General features: G+C 42.7%; 2 protein-coding genes across 3 annotated transcripts in view; both read left to right on the top strand.

Moving 5' to 3' along the window:
- The window catches only part of LOC126408778 (disks large homolog 1-like), a 178,721-nt gene that overhangs the window by 51,093 nt on the left and 107,290 nt on the right, over positions 1-20,338 (top strand). The window lies entirely within an intron of this gene.
- LOC126383267 (nuclear factor 7, ovary-like) lies at positions 7,608-20,045 on the top strand. The gene is made up of 2 exons (XM_050033775.1): positions 7,608-9,219; positions 19,819-20,045. The coding sequence occupies exons 1-2, from the start codon at positions 7,833-7,835 to the stop codon at positions 20,043-20,045; spliced, it is 1,614 nt and encodes a 537-aa protein (XP_049889732.1). The 5' UTR covers positions 7,608-7,832.

Raw genomic sequence — 20,338 nt, 5'->3', positions numbered from 1 at the left:
AGTCATACAACCACAGGGCGGACTGGTGGGCGGAGTCATACAACCACGGGGTGGACTGGTGGGCGGAGTCATACAACCACAGGGCGGACTGGTGGGCGGAGTCATACAACCACGGGGTGGACTGGTGGGCGGAGTCATACAACCACAGGGCGGACTGGTGGGCGGAGTCATACAACCACGTGGCGGTGATTCTATCTTTTTTCAATCATTATTAAGTAAACATGAATCATTTAATGTAAAAATAATTCAGATGAATACTTGAGTTCTGTTGCAGTCTTAAATCCAAATGGTGACGTGTACTCCTCCCACCACCTGTGATGATAGCCTCTGCAGCTCCGTGGAAAATCCTGACAATGTTTCACACACGATGACAAACAGCTGTGATACTGAGCAAAGAGTCAGTGCTGTGGTTTCAGTCCTGGTCTCTGGATGCTGCTGTGATGTCACTGATGTGGGGGCGGGTTGAGTCCTGGACCTCCTGCTGGGTTTGGGATCAGATCCCTCCAGGCCTTTTCTAAAATCCCATTTCTGTGTGGCGTGTCGTCATCCTCCTGCGCTCGCCTCTGATCTGCTCTCAGCTCCAAAATCTCCCCTCTGCTACTTCCTCCCTCAAACACTCACCCTGTAAATGTACAGTCATGTTGTGCTGCTTTGACCTTTGACCCTCAGCCTTGTTTATGTTGTGTCACAAACAGTGGAATTTATGTCTAGTAAAACGTTTAGGTGCAGTTTGTGCAACTTTTTGGCTGAGACATGGCGATGTGAGGCAACACAGCAGTTGCTCTACATTGCCGTTAGTCATTTGATGTCTGTTTGGTGTGTGGGGGCCTGAAAGGAACAGTGTGTCAGATTTAGGGGAATTTAGTGGCGTCTAGCAGTGAGGACTGCAGATTACAACCAGCTGAAACTTCTCCTGGTTAGAATTCCTTCAGTGTCCTCTCCGAAACAAACAGACCAGCTGATTTTAACCAGGAGAAACTCTGAAAAAGACATGTCATGTTACAAATAAGTCAGCAACAGACTGCTGACTACAGTGGCCTGAAGAAACCAAATGATTAGAAAGTATTTCCAGCCTGTGAGCTCGTACCTGCAGTCTCACACTGTAATTAATTCCTTGAACTGGCATCATGTCTTCGGCTAGAAAGTTCGACACTGCGTCTGTTATGTCTCTGCTCCTTTTCCATCACTTCTCATACGGGGTTATGGTGGCAAAAACGACAACATTGCTTGGTGTGTTGGTGCCGCCCCATAGCAGCAGATGTGCTCAGCTGTTGAACACCTGTTGGTGGATTTACTGCAGTTTGGGTGGATATTGATGCTTTCAGTGCAGTCACTGGGACGCCACCTTTTCAGGTGATGGAAAAGGTTTGTTGTGGTTCCCGGCCTGGTTGGCACCAACTGACGATGTATTTTGCAGACCGTCTTTGTCCGTGCGTCGTCACCTTTCAAGTAGCCAAACCACTTCCAGATTACCGATGTTGTGTGACCTTTTCTTATCCTCAGTTTCGTCCATTTTTTAGGACAACACAAGCTCTTCTTCAGCTTCGCTTCCTCTCATTTTCCCCTCTTTTTGTTATGTCCAAGCTACTTTCTCTTCCTCCTCACCTCAGCACAAACTTTGCAGTGAAAATTGGGCGTGTACAGTGTTGCGCAGCCCCAACACTGCAGACTGACTGACAGCTGTCTGTTAACTTCTGCTGTTTGGATCTATCTAGGTCTGTCCACATCCAGTGAACATAGTTTATCATCATCATCGACGTAATACGTTTTATTGCGATCCCGTTTCGAGATTGTTTTATCGACCAGACCTATTCATAAGTATCAAAATTGCTGACAGTCACTCAATTCATCGACTAATCGACTAATCGTTTCAGCCCTGTCGTTTAAAATGAACCAAACTGATGATAAATTGTGAAGCGATTGATTAATGTAGGGAATATTATTCACATGAAACAGACAGACGTTGATGCTTTAGTGGATTCGTGATGCTTGTGTGTTGGACGAGGACGAGGTGTTGGAGCCTCAGGTGCAGCCTGTGTGTTTGTAGGGCAGCGCCTCAGTGTTGGGACTATTTTCAGCTCTTTATTAAGTGAGTGCTGCAGCTCTGTGGCTCAGCAGGACCAAACACAGTCAGCTCGGTCTAAATAAAGTCGCTGCTGCTGCTGCTGGTCATGTTCCTGCAGACGCACCAGCACCTCAGGATGCCTCCACACATCTGATCTGAGGACACAGGTTACGTGTTTATAACCACCTCTTTCCACATCAGCTTAAAATAAATTAGGGCCCGAGCGCCCAACGGTGCAAAATATTATTATTTATGCACATGTATTGCATTTTAGAGGAGCTGAAGGTGCTTAAAAACAAACTTTGCACAAACATCGGAATTTTTTTTTGTATTTCATGAGTCTCAAGCTCGGATGTATATAAAAAAAAAAAAAAAAAAAAAAAAGCTCAGTAGCACATTCAACAAAATTTCTAGGAAGCAGCCCCCGCTGTAATGTTCACTTAGGTGTATGAAAAGTGGCACACACACAAAAACGTCTCTTTGAGCCACACTCTTAACCCAACAGGAAGTCAGTGCAATGTATTATTAGGTGTGTGTTCTGTAGCGCCACATAGTGGACATGGGAAGTGGTACGTAACTGCAGAAAGTCACTTCCAGCGCAGCGCTGTGCACATCACCCATGAAACGTCTCATGTGCAGTGTAGGGCTGTGCCATATCATCTTGTTCACGATAATACCGGAAAAATTCATATCCTGATACTAACGATATTTCAACTTGTTGACACATTGACGTCATACTGTTACCCACGGCAACAGCAAGCATGGCTGAAGGGGAAATTATTCGGTTAGGTTGACATGTAAAACTATACCGCATATTTTTTTTCAATTCTATGTTCTTAAATTAACAATAAGAAATAGTTTTTACTAATTAGTCATATTCGTTAACAGTAACGTTATCGCAAACATGCCCTAAAATATTTTGATATTATGTCAGGGCCATATCGCCCAGCCCTACCACATTGCCTGACTGTGGTGTAAATGTACGTCTGCATCAGCCAGCGTCCCGCCTCCACCCCTGATGTGCGGGAAGCTGCGAGGGCCCGTTCATCTCTGCTCGCAGCTTTAACTTTTTGACGTCCCTGATTTCGTATTTGTTGGATGATGTGGATTTGTTGTTGAACAACCCAGCCTATCCCAAGATGCACTGCAAGCTGGTGACGACTGGATTGTTTTCATTACAGCGTCTGACACACCCCCGGCAGCGGTGGCGGCAGATTACACTTTACTGGGTTTCAACTCACTCGAATAGCTAACGACACAAATGTTATTGAACACAGGAGGCCGTCAAACATGAAAGTTTTGTTCAAATAACAGACTAACGTATGTGATGTGACGGTGATGCGAGGCGACGTTGCTAGTTAGCCTCTCATCAAGTGCAGCTCCTTGCTAGGTAACAGGAATGCCAACGGGTCGGGCGAGAACAACTTGTGGTGCAATGAGGAAATCCTCCACAGACCAGACAGTCCCATTTCGGAGATTGTTCGGTTTGGCTGATACGCAGCCGACCCTTGAATTGAGACACAGCTAAGGCTGCAGCCTTCGATCCGGCATTTTGGGCAGTGTCAGAGGCTCCTCCGATGCTGGTGTCTGTTTCAGAACAGCTCTAGACTGCAGCACGGATATCAGTGGCTCCAAGTGTTGTGTTTACTGCCCTGTAAAGGGTTAAATCTACTTTGTGTGTGACGCTAAAGCTAACGCTACCTGCAGCTATATGTGAGAGGCTCAAACTGGAGCTACAGTTAGCAAATGTTCTGCTTCATAAGATAAGACAGAGCTGTGTTTAACACACACACACACACACACACACACACACACTGTGCTTTGTTGAATTAGAATCACCTGGTTTGTGTTCGGAGTATTGTAGTGTGTCGTTTGTCTGAGAGCAGCTGACCGTCACTTTGTTGCTTCATCGCTAGTGCCACCAGCTTCATGTTTAGAACAAGCTGTGGTGTCGTCACTGGTTACTGGGACGGTGGTGTGACTGGGATTTTTTTAAACTAGTGTGGCGTGGCACATAAAAAGGGTTTGGAAACACTGACCACAGAAAGACACACCCATAAAGAACACACACACACACACACATGAACACACACACACACACACATACACACATGAACACACAGCCTGCAGCAGCTGGAGCCTGAAGGGATAATCAGTAGTCTGCAGTGTTTCCAGAAAATGACCATAAACAAAGCTGCAGGGGCTGATGGGAATGTTGATCAGCTGTTTACCTGCTGAGATTTCCTTACACACACACACACACACACACACTCTGCAGCAGTTTTATTATGGCAGCGTGTTGATGGATGAACTCCTCACTGCTCTCTGCTCCGATCAGCAGCTCGCTGCTCTCGTGGGAAAACGTGACTTAATTATTTATGTTAATTACAGGCTGCCGTAGCTGAGGGCCACAGTGAGTTATAGGATGAGACGACTGCTTGAAAAAGAATAAAAACATGGAGTCACCGTCACCCTTTGGGAGGCTTATTTTAGTTGTCTTTAGACAATTATTTATGCAGTTACTTTTTTTTTTTAAATCTATTTTTCTAGCGACTTTTGTGCTCTTGTTTTATTTTTGTCACATTTTTTATGGTTTATATATATTTTTTTTTAATTTTATGCAGATACTTTATTTTCTATTTTACAGCTTTTATTTATTATTCTTATTTTAGGTAATATATATTTGTTTTTATTTTTTTGTATTGTTGGTTTCTATAATTTTCTCTTAATTATCTTTTTTATAGAAGTATTTTTTTTATTTTTGTTGTTGTATATACAGTTGCATTAAATAACAGTATTTTCTTTTTTTTTTAGATCATTCTTATAAGAAAGAAGTATATGTTTATTTTTTATTGTTATTTTATAGCATTATTTTTTATACCTATAATTTTCATTTTCTAAATTATACTTTAAATTAGGAACAATATTTTCTTTTTTTTAATGTATTCTTTAATAGAAGTATATTTTTTGTTTTATTTTATAGAAGTATTTTATTACATACAATTGTAATTTTTTAATTAGTTTTTTTAGTAACAGTTTTATTTCATTTTGATTTTTTTTAAAATTGTTTATTTTTTATTTAAGTATTTTCCCACATAAAATTTTATTTTAAAATTATTCTATTTTAGTAACAGTATTTTCTTTTTTTATTTTAGTTTTTTGAAAATTAATCCTTTTTTTTCATCTTTTTTGACAAATTAGTCTTACTGCAGGGTTTTGTTTTATAATTAAAAAAAAAAGTTTTTAATTTTGTTTTGTTCAACAAAACCAATGCAGCAATCCAGCTAATACATGATATGATGATATAAATAGAATTAATACACCATTACATCAAATGTCCATCCCAGTGGGAATAAAATAAAGTATATTAATAAAAGTATAAAAAGAAAATGTGACATCGGTGTTGGATCAGCTGCTGAGAAACACCAGAAACGTCTGACCTAAAACGTGCAGCTCTGCAGCAGGAAGTCTGTAAACCTCCTCCGAACTCTGCTGCCTCATCTGTCACCTGATACGAGACGGGACATTTTAGCTTTAATTTGACAGTCAGAAGTGAAGGAAAAATTCAGATCCTTTACTAACAAAGTGTCTGCTCCAGTAGGAATAAAATAATGAGGAAAAAACATGATGAGTAGTAATGATATGATCAGACGCTGCGGTTTCTTTGGTTAGTTTCCTTCTTTGACTCTACGATAGAAGCCTCGTAATAAGGCATGAAACAGGTATGAAACAGCACCTCCTGCTGGAGTCAGAGTCAACAGAACAGTATCTGTTTTTCCATGTTTAATTAAGTAAAATAAAAAATGATAGATGCAGAGCGGACAGCTCATTGAAAAGTACATACTCTACTTTAAACAGTTTTCAGGTTAATTAAAAAAATAAATACACAAAGTATTCAGTCGATTTTTGTGTATTTACAACGTCTGTGGTCTGAAGACAGAACAGCCAGTTGCAGTCCTGATTCACAAGACAAAGGTATGTGCAGGTTGATGATGACGCGACGTTTGTTTAAACAGATTTGGTCTCAAAAAATGAGATGAACGCTGCAGGTCAAAGATCACTTTATATTACTGCATCTGTGTGTGTGTGTGTGTGTGTGTGTGTGTGTGTGTGTGTGTCACCACCTGTCCATGGATTAAAATTCAATAACCATCATATTCCATATAATGACTTCTCCAGACTTTTCCAAACCCCCAAGTGTACTTAATTACAGATTTGATGTACCTGTGCTTTACTTGAGTATTTCCATGTTATGCCACGTTATACTTGTACTTTTTACTCTGCTTCAAATGTCTGTACTAGTACTGCATTAACGGATGTGAGTACTTCTCTATCACAGCTGGTTCCTGAAGCTGTTTTTAGTAACACAAACTTGAATAAAATAAAGAAGAAAAAGATTTTTTCTCAATAATATTGTGAAGGAACTTGAGCTGAGTCTGTCTGGTCAGTTGGTCAGTTGGTCGGTCAATCACCGGTCCAACTTTCATAAATCGTCCACCAAAGCCCTTTTTTCTAGCTCGAAACATGAGGTGCTCTCCTGAACACGTCCAGCTGGGAGCGCTTTCTTTGGAGGGCGGTGTTTCTATGCATCTGCACCGGAGATTGTTGTGGTTGAATAACCCGGTCTCACTCCAAAGTCAGCAGATACCAGCGCTTGGTCGATGACCTCTCACATTAGACACGGACAAAAAAAGCTGTTCTTCACATCAGCATGATTCACAGCCGTTCACGCGGTGGATGGGTCCAACAATCACCAACTTTCACCTGGAAGACTGTTGTTCGCATCCCAAAAGATTGTAAAGTCAAACCCTGTTATATTTTCCTAAACCCAACCACATGTGTGGTGTTGAAGTAAAATAAACATCAGCTGGTGGTGTTGTACCAACGTAGTGCTTTTATTTTGAAAGAGACTGTGCATTTCCTGTGAAAACACAAGTGTATTTTGAAAACAGACAATGCATGTAACAGGCTGAAGTTGACACGGCATCCCAGAACGTCAACAACCAACACACCCAGGGTACCTTGGACGTCATATGTTCACGTGAACGGCACCAACCAGGCAGCGATATCTGACGAGTTGTGATGAGGATGTGTTGGGTTGTTCGTTGGTCTTGCCTATTCTCATGATATTATTTCTTCAAATTTAGCACAAACCTCCACTTAAACTCAACAATTAACTCATTTGAATATGGTGGTCAAAGGTCAAGGTCACTATGACCTTTCATCCGACTCATTCTTGTGAAAGCAAAATCTCATTAAGGCCTTCAAGGGATTTCCTCAAATTTGGCACAAACATTCAGCTGGACTCAAGAATGAACTGATCAGGTTTTGGTGGTGAAAGGTCACTGTGACTTCACAAAATGTGTTTATGCCTCAGTGCAGCCGTGGCTGAAGACATGTTTGTGTTTTCATAACAAAGCATTTATCAGTTTGGAATGAAACTCAACCTGATGAAGCTCCTCCCATCACCTGCCTCACCTGACAAGAATCAGTTAACAGGTTTTCATTCTGCCTCACTGAGACACACACTGAGAGACGGACGGTAAGATGCATCTTTGGACCAAGACTACCACGTCCACTGACAGAGGAATAGCTGCAGGAGGAACACTGGGAACACTGGAATATCACCACTTAAACCAGCGGTTTACCTGCTCACACTGAACCAGAGTTTTACAGCAACAACGACTCCAAGTGAAAGTAACTCTGAGGGAACAGGGAGTGGCTGAGCTGTCTGCCTGCTGTGTTCACAGCGTCACTCAGAGACAAAATGGCGTCCAGATTAGAGGACGATCTCTGCTGCCCTGTCTGCTGTGACATCTTTAAAGATCCTGTCATCCTGTCATGTAGCCACAGCTTCTGTAAAGACTGTCTGCAGAACTGGTGGAGACAGAGACAAGCACGTGAGTGTCCAGTTTGTAAGACAGTATCTTCAACTGCAAAACCACCGTGTAACCTGGTGTTAAAGAACCTGTGTGAGGCCTTCTTATTGGAGAGAGATCAGAGAGCTTCAGAGGCTCTCTGCAGTCTGCACTCTGAGAAACTCAAACTCTTCTGTCTGGACCATCAGCAGCCAGTGTGTGTCGTCTGCAGAGATTCAGAAAAACACACCAAGCACAGATTCAGACCCGTCGATGAAGCTGCACGACAACACAAGAAGGAAGTTGAGGAAACTCTGGAGCCCTTAAAGGAGAAGTTAAAGGTTTGTGAACAAGTTAAAGTGAAGTGTGAACAAACAGCACAACACATGAAGGTCCAGGCCCGACGCACAGAGAGGCAGATTAAGGAGCAGTTTAAGAAGCTTCACCAGTTTCTAGAAGAGGAAGAGGAGGCCAGGATGGCTGCACTGAGGGAGGAAGAGGAGCAGAAGAGTCAGATGATGAAGGAGAAGATGGAGGCTCTGAGCAGAGAGATAGCAGCTCTTTCAGACACAGTCAGAGCCACAGAGGACGAGCTGAGAGCTGAAGACGTCTCATTCCTGCTCAACTACAAGGCTGCAGTGGACAGAGTCCAGCAGCGCCCCCTGCTGGATGATCCACAGCTGCTCTCAGGAGCTCTGATAGACGAGGCCAAACACCTGGGCAACCTCACCTTCAACATCTGGAACAAGATGAAGGACGTGGTCTCCTACACTCCTGTGATCCTGGACCCAAACACTGCTGGTCCAGAACTCGTCCTGTCTGAAGATCTGACCAGTGTGAGAGGAGGACAGAGGCAGCAGCTTCCTGATAATCCAGAGAGGTTAAACTACTGCTCTGTCCTGGGCTCTGAGGGCTTTAACTCAGGGACTCACAGCTGGGACGTCGAGGTTGGAGACAATACAAACTGGGAACTGGGTGTGTTAGCAGAGTCTGTCCAGAGGAAAGGAGTCATACACTCTGGATTATGGAGAATATGGTTCTGGTATGGTAAATACAGAGCAGTCTCCCCACCACATCAAGACACTGCTCTCCCCTTTGAGAGGCAGCTCCAGAGGATCAGAGTCAATCTGGACTGTAACAGAGGAAAACTGTCGTTCTCTGATCCTGATACTAACACACACATACACACCTTCACACACACTTTCACTGAGAGGATGTTTCCATTCATTTACACTTGGAATAATCTCCCACTGAAGGTCTGTGTGACTGTAGAACAACACAAATCTCCCACTGAAGGTCTGTGTGACTGTAGAACAACACAACTAGATGATGATGATGATGATGATGGTGATGATGATGATCTGTATATTTAAAGATATACAGATCGTGTTTGAGGAACATGTGACTGTATTTTCCTGATTATGTTGTTGGTTTCCTCGGTGATGTGGATGAACTTCGCAGTACAGCAACAGATAATCTTCATCAGTTTTTTCTTAGAGTGCAAAAATGTTTAATTTTGGCCCTGCGTCCACCAAAGCCTCTTTTTTTTTCACCAGCTGAAAATGACGTTTGAACTTCATCTTCATCATTTTGTCCTGTTAGACATTTGTGTGAAATGATGTCATATTAAGTGTATATATTCTTGACGTGTGGCCAAAAATGTTTTGTGAGGTCAGAGTGACCTTGACCTGAGACCTCCAAAATCTAATCAGTTCATCCTCCTGTTTAAGTGGACCTGTGTGCCAAATTTGAAGGAATTCCCTCAAGGTGTTGTTGAGAGATAACTTTTATGAGAATGAGACAGACTAGGTCACAGTGACCCTGTCCTTTGACCTATGACCACCAAAAACTAGTCACTTCATTGTTGAGTCCAAATTAATGCTTGTGCCGAATTTAAGGGAAATTCCCTTGAAGCGTTCTTGAAATATCTCATTACAAGTTGGACAGACGTACATACTACGTACAGATAGAGAATTAGAAGGAGCAGGTCACAGTGACCTCGACCTTTGACATATGACCACCAAAATCTAATCAGTTCATTGTTGAGTCCAAGTTAACGTTTGTACCAAATTTAAGGGAATTCCCTTGAGGCCTCTTTGAGATATCGCATTCACGAGAATGAGAAGGACATGAGGCCATAGTGACATTGGACTTTGACCACCAAATTGTAATCGCTCCATCACTGAGTCAAAGTGGATGTTTGTGCCAAATTTAAAGGAATTGACTCAAGGCATTTTTGAGATATGGCATTTGCCAGAATGGGGTGTGCTGATGGACGGATAACCTGAAACATGATGCCATCGCCCACTCAGAGGCATTAAAACGCCAAACAGCCAACTGTTTCCTGGCGTTTGTAACTCCTGTTGTAAAATATTAAAAAATATACTGGCCTCAGAAAAAATGCTTCGGTGGACACGGCCCTTTAGAGTCAAGGATGTTAAATCAACAGACAAATATTATAAACCCACAAAAATGTAAGATTGTGATTGTTCATGTCAAAGTCAGTCAGCGAGTGTATAAAACAGATTTATTCAGTGAAAGACTTTGACATCACTCCATGTTCCAAAGTGTGGCTGCATTCAGTGACATGATGCAGATAAACTTGGATCAGAAACCTGGTTGTGTTTACTGACTTTATTTATGTCACGTCATTAGAATTCATAACTAAGGGTGTGACGTTCCATGGATTTTGATGTATGTATCAGTGTAATGATCAGTTACCTAGGATTGCAGCGATATAAGATTTTCACGGTACGATAACGGTCTCAGAAAATATAGCGGTTTCACAGTATCACAGAGTTTATATTGTTATCAGTCAGAATGAGCCCTAAAGGAAGGAAAATGGAGGAGATATTTTTGGTTAAACAAACGTTTTATTACTAGAATTGAAACTTGAAATTATTTTGTTACTGGAAGTTTGTGTAAAGCGTTTCCCTCTTTAGAAAATTCCGAAAATAAAGGGGAGATTGTTTTGTTTTGTTCTTTCAGTATCGTAGATAAGCAGATGTACACAGTATGATAACCGTCAACTTTTATATCATGGTATACCTTGAAACCGGTATATCGCTGCAACCCTACAACGCTCCAGTATCATCGATGCAAAGTAAAACATCGATCTGTATCATCAGCTTTAAGAGATGCTTTTATTTTGAAAGTCTGTGTCACTGTCAAACAGCAGCAGGCAGATGGCGAGCAGCCGAGATAAAGACGATGAGGCTAACATTGTTTACTTGGGAATAAATCACAAATGTGGAAATAGTTTTGACAGTGCAGTTACTGAGATAAAACACAGCGTACCTGCCTGGACGACATCTCACTCCACTTAATCATTTTGTGCCCTGTCTCTAAATTTGGAGGTTTTTGTGAGCTCTGCATGAGTTCTTTTATTCCTCAGCAGCAGTTTCTGGCTGGTGAGGTGGATAATTGATCCGTCGATCCATTCAGAGCTGATCATATCAGATCGATGGTTGAGAGGAGCAGCTGTTTGTGAGTGAAAACAAACTTTTAGGCTGCGTTCACACCTGCCTTGTTTGGTTTGGTTCAGTCTGACTCAGGTTGGTTTGCCCCCTCCGTGCGGATCATTGTGCAGGTGTGAACACACCAAAGCAACCAGACCGAGACCTTCTTGAAGAGGTGGTCTCAGTCCGGTTCCTAAGGAACTCTGGTGCGGTTGGTATGTGGTGAGAAGGTGTTCCGACCTGGATGTGAAGCAACTGCAGTCACATGACACATTGTTTGGGTTAAACATGAGCATGTTACAGTCCTGGAGGATTATTAATGTGCACCTCCTCCTGTACTGCCTTAATATGCACATTCAGCACATCCAATGCATCAAAACATTGTTTTCTAGTTGGAGCCGCGCCTCGTTTTCAAACTGTATGGTTTGACTAAAATGAACAATGACAGCAATATAGTCCACGATGAGCAGCGCTAAAATCAACCTGCGTAGTTGTCCCTCCATTGTGACATTAGAAAGTGTCACATTTATCTTGCAAGTGTACTCTTCTTCAACGTTTGCTTTACTTCCTGGATTTTTCCCACATGGAAATTCTGACCAATCAAGAGCAGCTTTCTCACACAAGGCATTTGATCTGGTCCTCTTGTAAATGCTGCCGTGAGAACACGAACCAACTCTAGGCAATTATACAACTTTGGAACAACATGAGTCCCTGATTCAGACCAAAGGAGACGACTCTAGAGGTTCATCCCAACACCTGATCTCACATCCACGTTTCCTTCACTTGCATCTCTTCCTCGCGTCTTAGCTCCGCCCTCGTAAGACACAGGGCAGAGATGCGAGGAGAGAAAAAAAGTAAATATGCCTTTAGAGAAATGAGACGTCTTCTCTTCTGAACTGTCACGTGAAGCTCCGTCCATTTCTGATGACGTCAGCTAAGCTCTCCAATCAGTAACTGATATCGACCAATCGGGGTGTGTTGGTTGGTAAAAGACTTCCATGAAGGCTGCACTCGTGTATCCTCACTTCACTCTCCTTTGAAACCCTCCTGTCTCCTCGACTCCTCTGAGTGCATTTAACGAATTGAGGCGACCTTCAAGATTGAGTGTCAGTTGATTACAGATCAGGTGATCAAGGATAGAGGAGTCGAGGAGTTGAGGAGGGATATTGGGATGAACCCTATGTCTGATGTTCACTTTCACCGCGTCTGACATTTTGCTGCTCCGCCTGTGCCCTGAGAGCACTCCGCCCTCTGAACGTATGTATAATCCAACAGCGCTCCTAATAAACGATCCAGCTCCGAAAATAAAAAGTCAGCATGTGGCGGCACGTTATCATGGCGGGCCGCCACTAATAAATCAGTGTGGTGGAAACCCTGGTGAAGGCTAAAGAGCTGCAGATCTGGTCCACAGTGAAACCAGCTGTCAGAGTCACAGCGTTCGTCAATGCTGCGTCGTGCTTCAGTCACACAGTCATAGAAAACAGCTGCCACAGAGACTGATGTGGATGATGTGAACACAGCATTCTTCTTCTTCTGAAATATAGATAAAACATTTGGTAACCAGACGAGCTTTAATCATAGTAATTCAGAGTAGTGACCAAACTGCCCAAACCGTATTTTGAGGGAGAAGGAGGAAAAATATTTTATTACCCACCTATTAATCCCGTTTGAGTACTTAAGTCTAAAACAAGTATTAAACAGTTTATTGATTCTTGTTATTTACACACAGCAGAATTTAAATAGATACAAAACATAATTTGCAAAGAAACGTGAAGGAGAACAAACTAAAACTTTCAGAGGTTTGAAAGTGGCGTCACCCAGCTGGGCATCACAGGAAATAGATACAGCTTTGTCATGTTCTCTATTTGTACGCATCTGTCAGTCATTTCAGACGTCATAACAAATAAATAAATAAACAAACAAACAAAATCATAGTTCAGCTGTGTGTGTGCGTGCGTGCGTGTGTGTGTGTGTGCGCGTGCGTGTGTGTGTGTCTGCAGTGAGGGTGTAACAGTTGTTGTTTACGCAGCAGATGAATCACGTGACCGGTCATGTTGAGCTGAGTCCGACTGTGACGACAGAAGCTCCGAACAGGAAGTTCAACAATTTACTCGCAACTATCAGAGCAACGCATCGACCTGCTCTGAGTGACGTCGCCGTCTGCCATGTGCAGCGTGTGTGTGTGTGTGTGTGTGTGTGTGTGTGTGTTTTCAGAGTGTGTGTGTGTGTGTTGTAAGAGGCTGATGCGCCCTGAAGGAGGACACAAGCCAAGAGGAGCATCCATGCGTGTTTAACACACACACACACACACACACACACACACACACACATTACAGAGAGAGTAGGCTGCCAGCAGACTGCAGGGAGGTGAGGAGAACAGAAGGAGAGGTCAGAGAGGAGGAGGAGGAGGAGGAGGAGGAACAGAGAGGATGCTGGGAAGGCGTGGGTGGGGCGCTCTCAGATGAGACAGAAAGGGAAGAAGGAGGAGAGGAGGGAAACTGGCTCTGTGTTCAGCGTACAGTCTGGATGCTAGTGACCTTTGACCTCTGGTGTGATGACATCACTGAGCTGGAAGTTAACTCGGCAGGTTTCCAGTGGAAGTTGTGCGTTGTTTTGATTTCACAGAGAAAAGATGTGTGGTGAAAGACGCCAACAGAAGCAGGAAGTCGTGCGTGGCTGAGGTGTTTTCAGAGACGTGGAACAAACTGATTTTCTGTTTAATACAGAACCTCCACTGGAAGCGTGTTGATTTAACCTCTGTGTACGATTCTGCAAAAATTTGATGACTGTGTATGATTTATTGATATATTTTCAAGCAAGATATGAATGTCGATATAGGGTCAAGTTGCGTTACATGACATATACCAGTGTTCATCTCTCCGCAAAGCTTCGCCCACTCACTCACTTTTTAGAGCCGTAGCCTGACGTGCACCTCCCCAGAAATGTAACCACACGTCACAGTGACGCAGACCTCCTGTCTGTCTCTGTGAGCTGAAACCATTTCCCTCAGTGGAAACAAAGCTTTGATTTACTTTAATTTCACAGATAAGAAACAATAAATTGTGAAGACAATAAAGCCTCCACACACTGTGTGTGATTTATCCTGGCTGAAATATGAGCAGAGGAAATCTCTGCTAGCTGCTAGGCTAATTTATACAATGTAAAATGCCATAGGCTTGTGCTAATAACGTTAGCATGTTGCATTTGTGGGGAAAATGTGTCCAGATAAAGACAAGTGTTTGTCTGTGAATGCTGCGAGTTATAGTGAAGCTGATTTGTGTTTGAAACTGTCTCTATGAAGCCATGTTTAATGTGTGTTTAGTGTGTGTTTAATGTGTGTTATGAATCAACTAAACTTTGCAGCACTTCACAGAAACTCTGCCACTGACTCGTGTTTTGAGGTGTAACTGTTGTTCAGCTTTATATTTTCAAACAGGGAATAAAATCTCTGTCTTTAAATTTATTTTGATAATTTCTTTTTATAAAACTGCTTGTGACATCTCTAATGTGAACGTGATATCTCAAGAAGGCCGTGAGGAAATTTCTTCAAATTTAGCACGAACATCCACTCAGACTTAGCGATGAAGTGATAAGATTTTGGTGGTCAAATGTCAAAGGTAAAGGTCATTGTGACCTTGCGCCTGTCACATATTCATGAATGTGTATCTCAAGAAGGCCGTGAGGGAGTTTCCTCAAATTTGGCACAAATGTCCACTGGGACTTAACGAGGAACTGATTAGATTTTGGTGGTCTAAGGTGAAGGTCACTGTGACCTTGCATCCATCACGTTCTTGTGATTGCAATATCTCAAGAACGTCTTGAGGGAATTTCCTCAAATTTGGCACAGACGTCCACTTGGACGTAAGAATGAACTGATTAGATTTTGGTGGTCAAATGTCAGAGGTGAAGATTATTGAGATCTTGCGTCTGTCTCATTTTTGTGAACGCGTTACTTCAAGAAGGCAGTAAAGGTCTTGACAAATTTTTGGCACAAACGTGCCGTTTTGATGTAACATATTTAGCCTTCTGTGGATCTTGGTCTTTGTGTTTTGTCTCCTTTTCCTTGTAAATTTTGGCCGTCGTCTGTAAACCACTGTAGAGTTTTGAGTTGTGGTGATGATGATGATGATGGTTTACTCTGCATGTGTTTTTACAGCAGAGCGGCTTTTAAAGAGGCAGATCCCCCTGCTCTTCCTCCTCCTCTTCCTCCTCTGATCCTCTGTCTCCCCAGGTCTCTTCCTCCCTGTCTCCATTTGTATTCCCGCTGATGGAGGATCTCTGTGGTTTCCCTGCATATTAAACTGAGCTGTGGTTTCTGCAGCAGCCGGCCGTGTGCCTGCTCTCTGCCACGCTGAATAATGCATCTGTCTTTGTGTTTTACAGAGACGCTGAGAGATGAAAAGGAGGGGACACATAAAGTGATGTAAATTTTGTGACCATGATTGGTTTCCTTTATTGCACTGATCCTTTTATGGAAGTGAAATCAGGGGACAGACGTTAGATTTAGAGAATAAATGTTCGATTGAAGCCAGTTTCTGAAGCAGCAGGACCGTGCTGGATCTACTCCCCTCTAGTCTTTAAGCCTGATCATGTTTTTATGATGTGACACTTCTTTTCTGCTCCCACTTCATAGACATTTTTTTTTTTGCAGTGGTGATTCAGTATATTTGCATTCTGTGGTTACCTCCAGCTTTCTCACATGCACAGGTGACCACACATGCATGCTCTGACTGTGATGCAGGAGACTGAAGCCTGGACTGGGCAGTCGGAGGAGGAGGTGTTGTTGATGTTGTAGCTTGTAGTCCGCCATTATTGTTGGGTTTAGTCCTTGTAGCCTCCTGTCCACATGTCAGAGTGTCTTTGAGCAACACATTCTCAATCCTACCTTGTCACGTACTGACGTTTTGGTCATGGACTTTCCATGTACGCATACGACATGCAAGGTACCTTGGGTGCGTTTGTTGTTGACGTTCTGGGACACCGTGTCAAGTTCTCTTCTTTCAAAATACACTTATGTTTTCACAGGAAATTTAATATTTACATACATTTTCTTTCAAAATAAAAGCACTGCGTCGGCACAACACTGAATTGACGTTTTTCCCCCGTTCAACAACAAACACACGTGGTTAGGTTTAGGAATAAAGAACAGGGTTTGGCTTGAGACTCTTAGAGGACGCCGCTCACCCCATCCACCACCCCTCCCGCCCACCCCACTCTCAGAATTTCTCAGACTTTTGCCACCTTAACTTTCAGTCTGTCCCCCTGACGTCACAGGGCGCCCTGAAACTAAAACGGCAACCAGCTGCGAATCATGCCGACGTTAAAGGGCGGCTATTTTCGTTGGTTTCTGACGCAGCAAGTCACCGCCCAATCGCTGGATTTAGATGACTTTGGAGTGAGACCGTACTCCTTTGGGCAAAACTTTGCACCCCAACTATTCAGAATGAGTGTTTATGTGAGAAAATATGTAAATATGATGTGATGAATTATTAGGGGTGCCTGCTGTGCAACAGGAGGCACAACCTGTTACTGTTCCTCATACTTATCTTGTACTTGTCTTGTATAACTTATCTTATTCTCCTTCTTCCACATCGGTATTTTGGCACGCTTCTCGTCCTGCAGCGTTGCCAACACATTCACAAAACATACATCAAACCATGCTGAATGATCAGGAAAGGTGTGCTATGACTTTTCTCAGCCAAGTAGTTTTTACAAAATTCGCAAAAAACAGTGTAAAAATTCCTGTGAAAACAGCAAAAGTCACTCCTCTTTGAGTCCACACCAAATCACCACACATTCATGTAGATTATGATCCAAACTTCCAATGGCTCATGAAACTCTGGACTTTATTGGACTAAATCTGCATTTTGATACCCAGAACGTTTTTCAAGAAATCGCAGTTAACATTTCATGATGTTTTTCAGATGTTTCAGATTTTATAGTGGGTGTCTATGGGAGAGAGCCAGAGTGGTGACATCACCACTAGAGGGGTGACATCATCGCTAGAGTGTGAAGGAGCTGGAAGATCTTCTAAAAAAAAAAATTCTGAACAAATTTTTCGCACTGCCACAATTTTCAGTCTACACACTAAATTAATACCTCAAAACGTAGGAAAATTTGTGCTGGTCACAGAAACGTGACAATGGAATCACACACTCTTACACATTTGACTTCCAAGCGAAGGGAGAGACATTTTTTTTACTTATTGACTCTTATGTAAACTCTTGCTCTTTTCTTGTCGCTCTTCCTTCATCGTTTTGCTACATCCATGTTACAGCTGCGCAGGCTATCAACAGCTGAAGAAACATAAGTGCGTTGAGCAACAGAAACAACTGTCTATACGAAACACAGCGCGCTGTATAGTTGCACTGGATTTAACGACGCCTTGAGGCTTTTTAGTAGTTAAATTATTTGAGTTACTCGAGGAATCTTTTCAGCCCTAGCACACAGGCTCCTCAGGTCGACATGCCGTAAATCGTTTGGTCTGATTTAGGATGGAATCAGATTCAGGGACAGGAGTTATGATTGACTATAAAGAACCAGCCGACCTTCAGCTGATGGTCTGTTTACTGCTGAAGGTCGTACAGAGGCGTCAGTTTAAACTGAGTCTGTTTCAGAAGCAGTTAAAAACTTTTAAATCAATTCAATGACACATTTGTTAAATCTTGCACTCTCAGCACCAGGAAATACAGAACATGAAACGACAAAATAAACTTGTCTCCTCCTCCTCCTGTCTGTGTCATGTTGAGGTCAGACCTGATTTCATGTCATCAAAGGTCAAAAATCAGAGATGACGGTAACAGCTGTCTCAGACTGCAGGACCCGGACTCTGTCTCTAAGTCTCTATTTGTGTTGCACACTCTGACACTCTGCTGATTTACTTCTCATCCTGACTTCTCCTTTTCCTCGCCGGCCTGTCGACAGCTTTGTTTTCCTCTCATGAATCCAGCTCTCTTTGTGTTTGTGGCGGTCGTTGTCGAGACAGGAAGTGCTTGACGTTTTGATTGACTTCACTGCTTCCCCACAGAGAGCAGATCACAAAGCTCCGGCTTCCTCTCCTCCCCCTCCTCTGCTCCACTAAGAGCTTTTTCATGTGGGAGTTTCCCCTGAAACCTGCAGCCTGATCTGATCTCAGGTCAGTTTGTCAGGTATGATGTGAACACCTGTTCAGCTGCTGGAGGACTGACGCAGAATATCCACAAATATCCTGGTTTCATCTCATTTTCTTTGGGTCCTGGTGACTGAGGCTGAACTGCAGCGTGGGCGGTTCACACTGTTGAATGTGAGGCTTATTTAGATTAGAGCTGGAAGATATACATTTGTATATATATAATATTATATAATATATTATATAAAATTTGACAGGAAATTAAATGTCAACAATTTAAATATCAGTTATTTTATCTTTCAGACCAAAGTCCCTCAAAATTCACAGTTATAAAGCTTCTCAACTTTGGCACAAACGTCCACTTGTACTCAACAATGAACTGATTAGATTTAGGTGGTCAGAGGTCACTGTGACCTTGTGTTTGTCTCATTCTCTTGAACGCCCTGACAGAATGCCTTTAAATTTGGCACAAATGTTCACTTGGATGTAACAATTAACTGATTAGAATTTGGTGGCCAAAGGAGACTACAACCTTCCGTACGTCTCATTTTTGCAAACAATTTATCTCAAGAAGACCTGAGGGAATTTTCTCAAACTTGGCACAAACGTCTACTGTGACTCAAGAACGAACTGATCAGAATTTGATTGTTGAAGGTCAAAGGTCACTGTGACCTTGCATCCGTCTCATTAACATCATATCTCAAAAATGCCTTGAGAGAATTTCTTCAGATTTGGCACAAACGTCCCCTTGGACTGAAGGATAAATGCTAAATCATTGTTTTTGACATGTTTTGACACTACTACGCGGGAGATTTAAAAAGTACCTGTTTGCAGTTAGCAGCTACTGGAGCGACATGATGCTGCCTTTGTTTGTTTCTGTGTAAAAAGCAAAGCTGGCGTAAAGAGGCGACATCGCAGCGACGCTGTAGCGCCACCTCTGTGTAAAAGGGCCAAAGTGTTCCCTTTATTTTAGCATTTATTCTTATTAATGTTCTTTCAGAGAACCAACTGATATTCAGAAACCCTTCAGGTGGACTTGTTGTTTTCCCTCATGATGACGATGTTGCTCAGGTCTTTTCTTCTTCATCATCCCTTAAATCACCAAACATTCTGTTTAGAGAGCAGCTGTGTAAATGTTAGCTGTAAACAGAGATCCACGTTTTTATTTCAATCCAAAATAATGGCAATTTGTTACAAAACAAAGCAGATGAAGATCTGACTCCTCTTCCTCCTCATTATATCTGAATGAGCCAAACTATAGAACACCTGATTTAGAGAGCATTTTTTAAGGTGCATGTAACCGTAATAATGAGTGATTTTTCCTCTCAGGTTTGGCCTGTAAGCACAGGGGATTGTGGGTAGGGAGTGGCACAGCAACACTGCAGATACGATGGCGAAGCTTAGATAACTCTAGTGTACCCACCCCCTCCCCTCCGCTCTGCTCCCCCGTCACCTCAGGGCGACGCCTCGCCATCTGGGTCGACACAGAGACAAGAAGTCCCTGCCAGGTTGTCTTTAGGGACAGTGATAAACACAAGCAGCCATCTTTAGAGTGAAAGCAGCCGTGTGTTAGTGATCCAGGTACAGGTGAGACACAAAGTACCTAGAGCTCCATCAGACGTCAAAACACAGCACAGAGGTTTAAAACACTCACAGGCAGGTCAGTGAACGCAGCGCAGGTTGAACTCTTCTTTTTTCCCTTCAGCAGCAGTTTGTGGATTTTTTTGTCGCAGGGCAGATAATTGATCAGTCGGTCCGATCAGAGGTCACCTGATCAGATTGGTAGATGAGATACAACTATATATATATGTATATATACACCGACAACCACTGACAACACTCATCATCT

Source organism: Epinephelus moara, chromosome 21 (genome assembly GCF_006386435.1).
Source record: "Epinephelus moara isolate mb chromosome 21, YSFRI_EMoa_1.0, whole genome shotgun sequence".
In the NCBI taxonomy this organism is placed as follows: domain Eukaryota; kingdom Metazoa; phylum Chordata; class Actinopteri; order Perciformes; family Serranidae; genus Epinephelus; species Epinephelus moara.
This window is presented reverse-complemented; position numbering and strand designations above follow the sequence as displayed.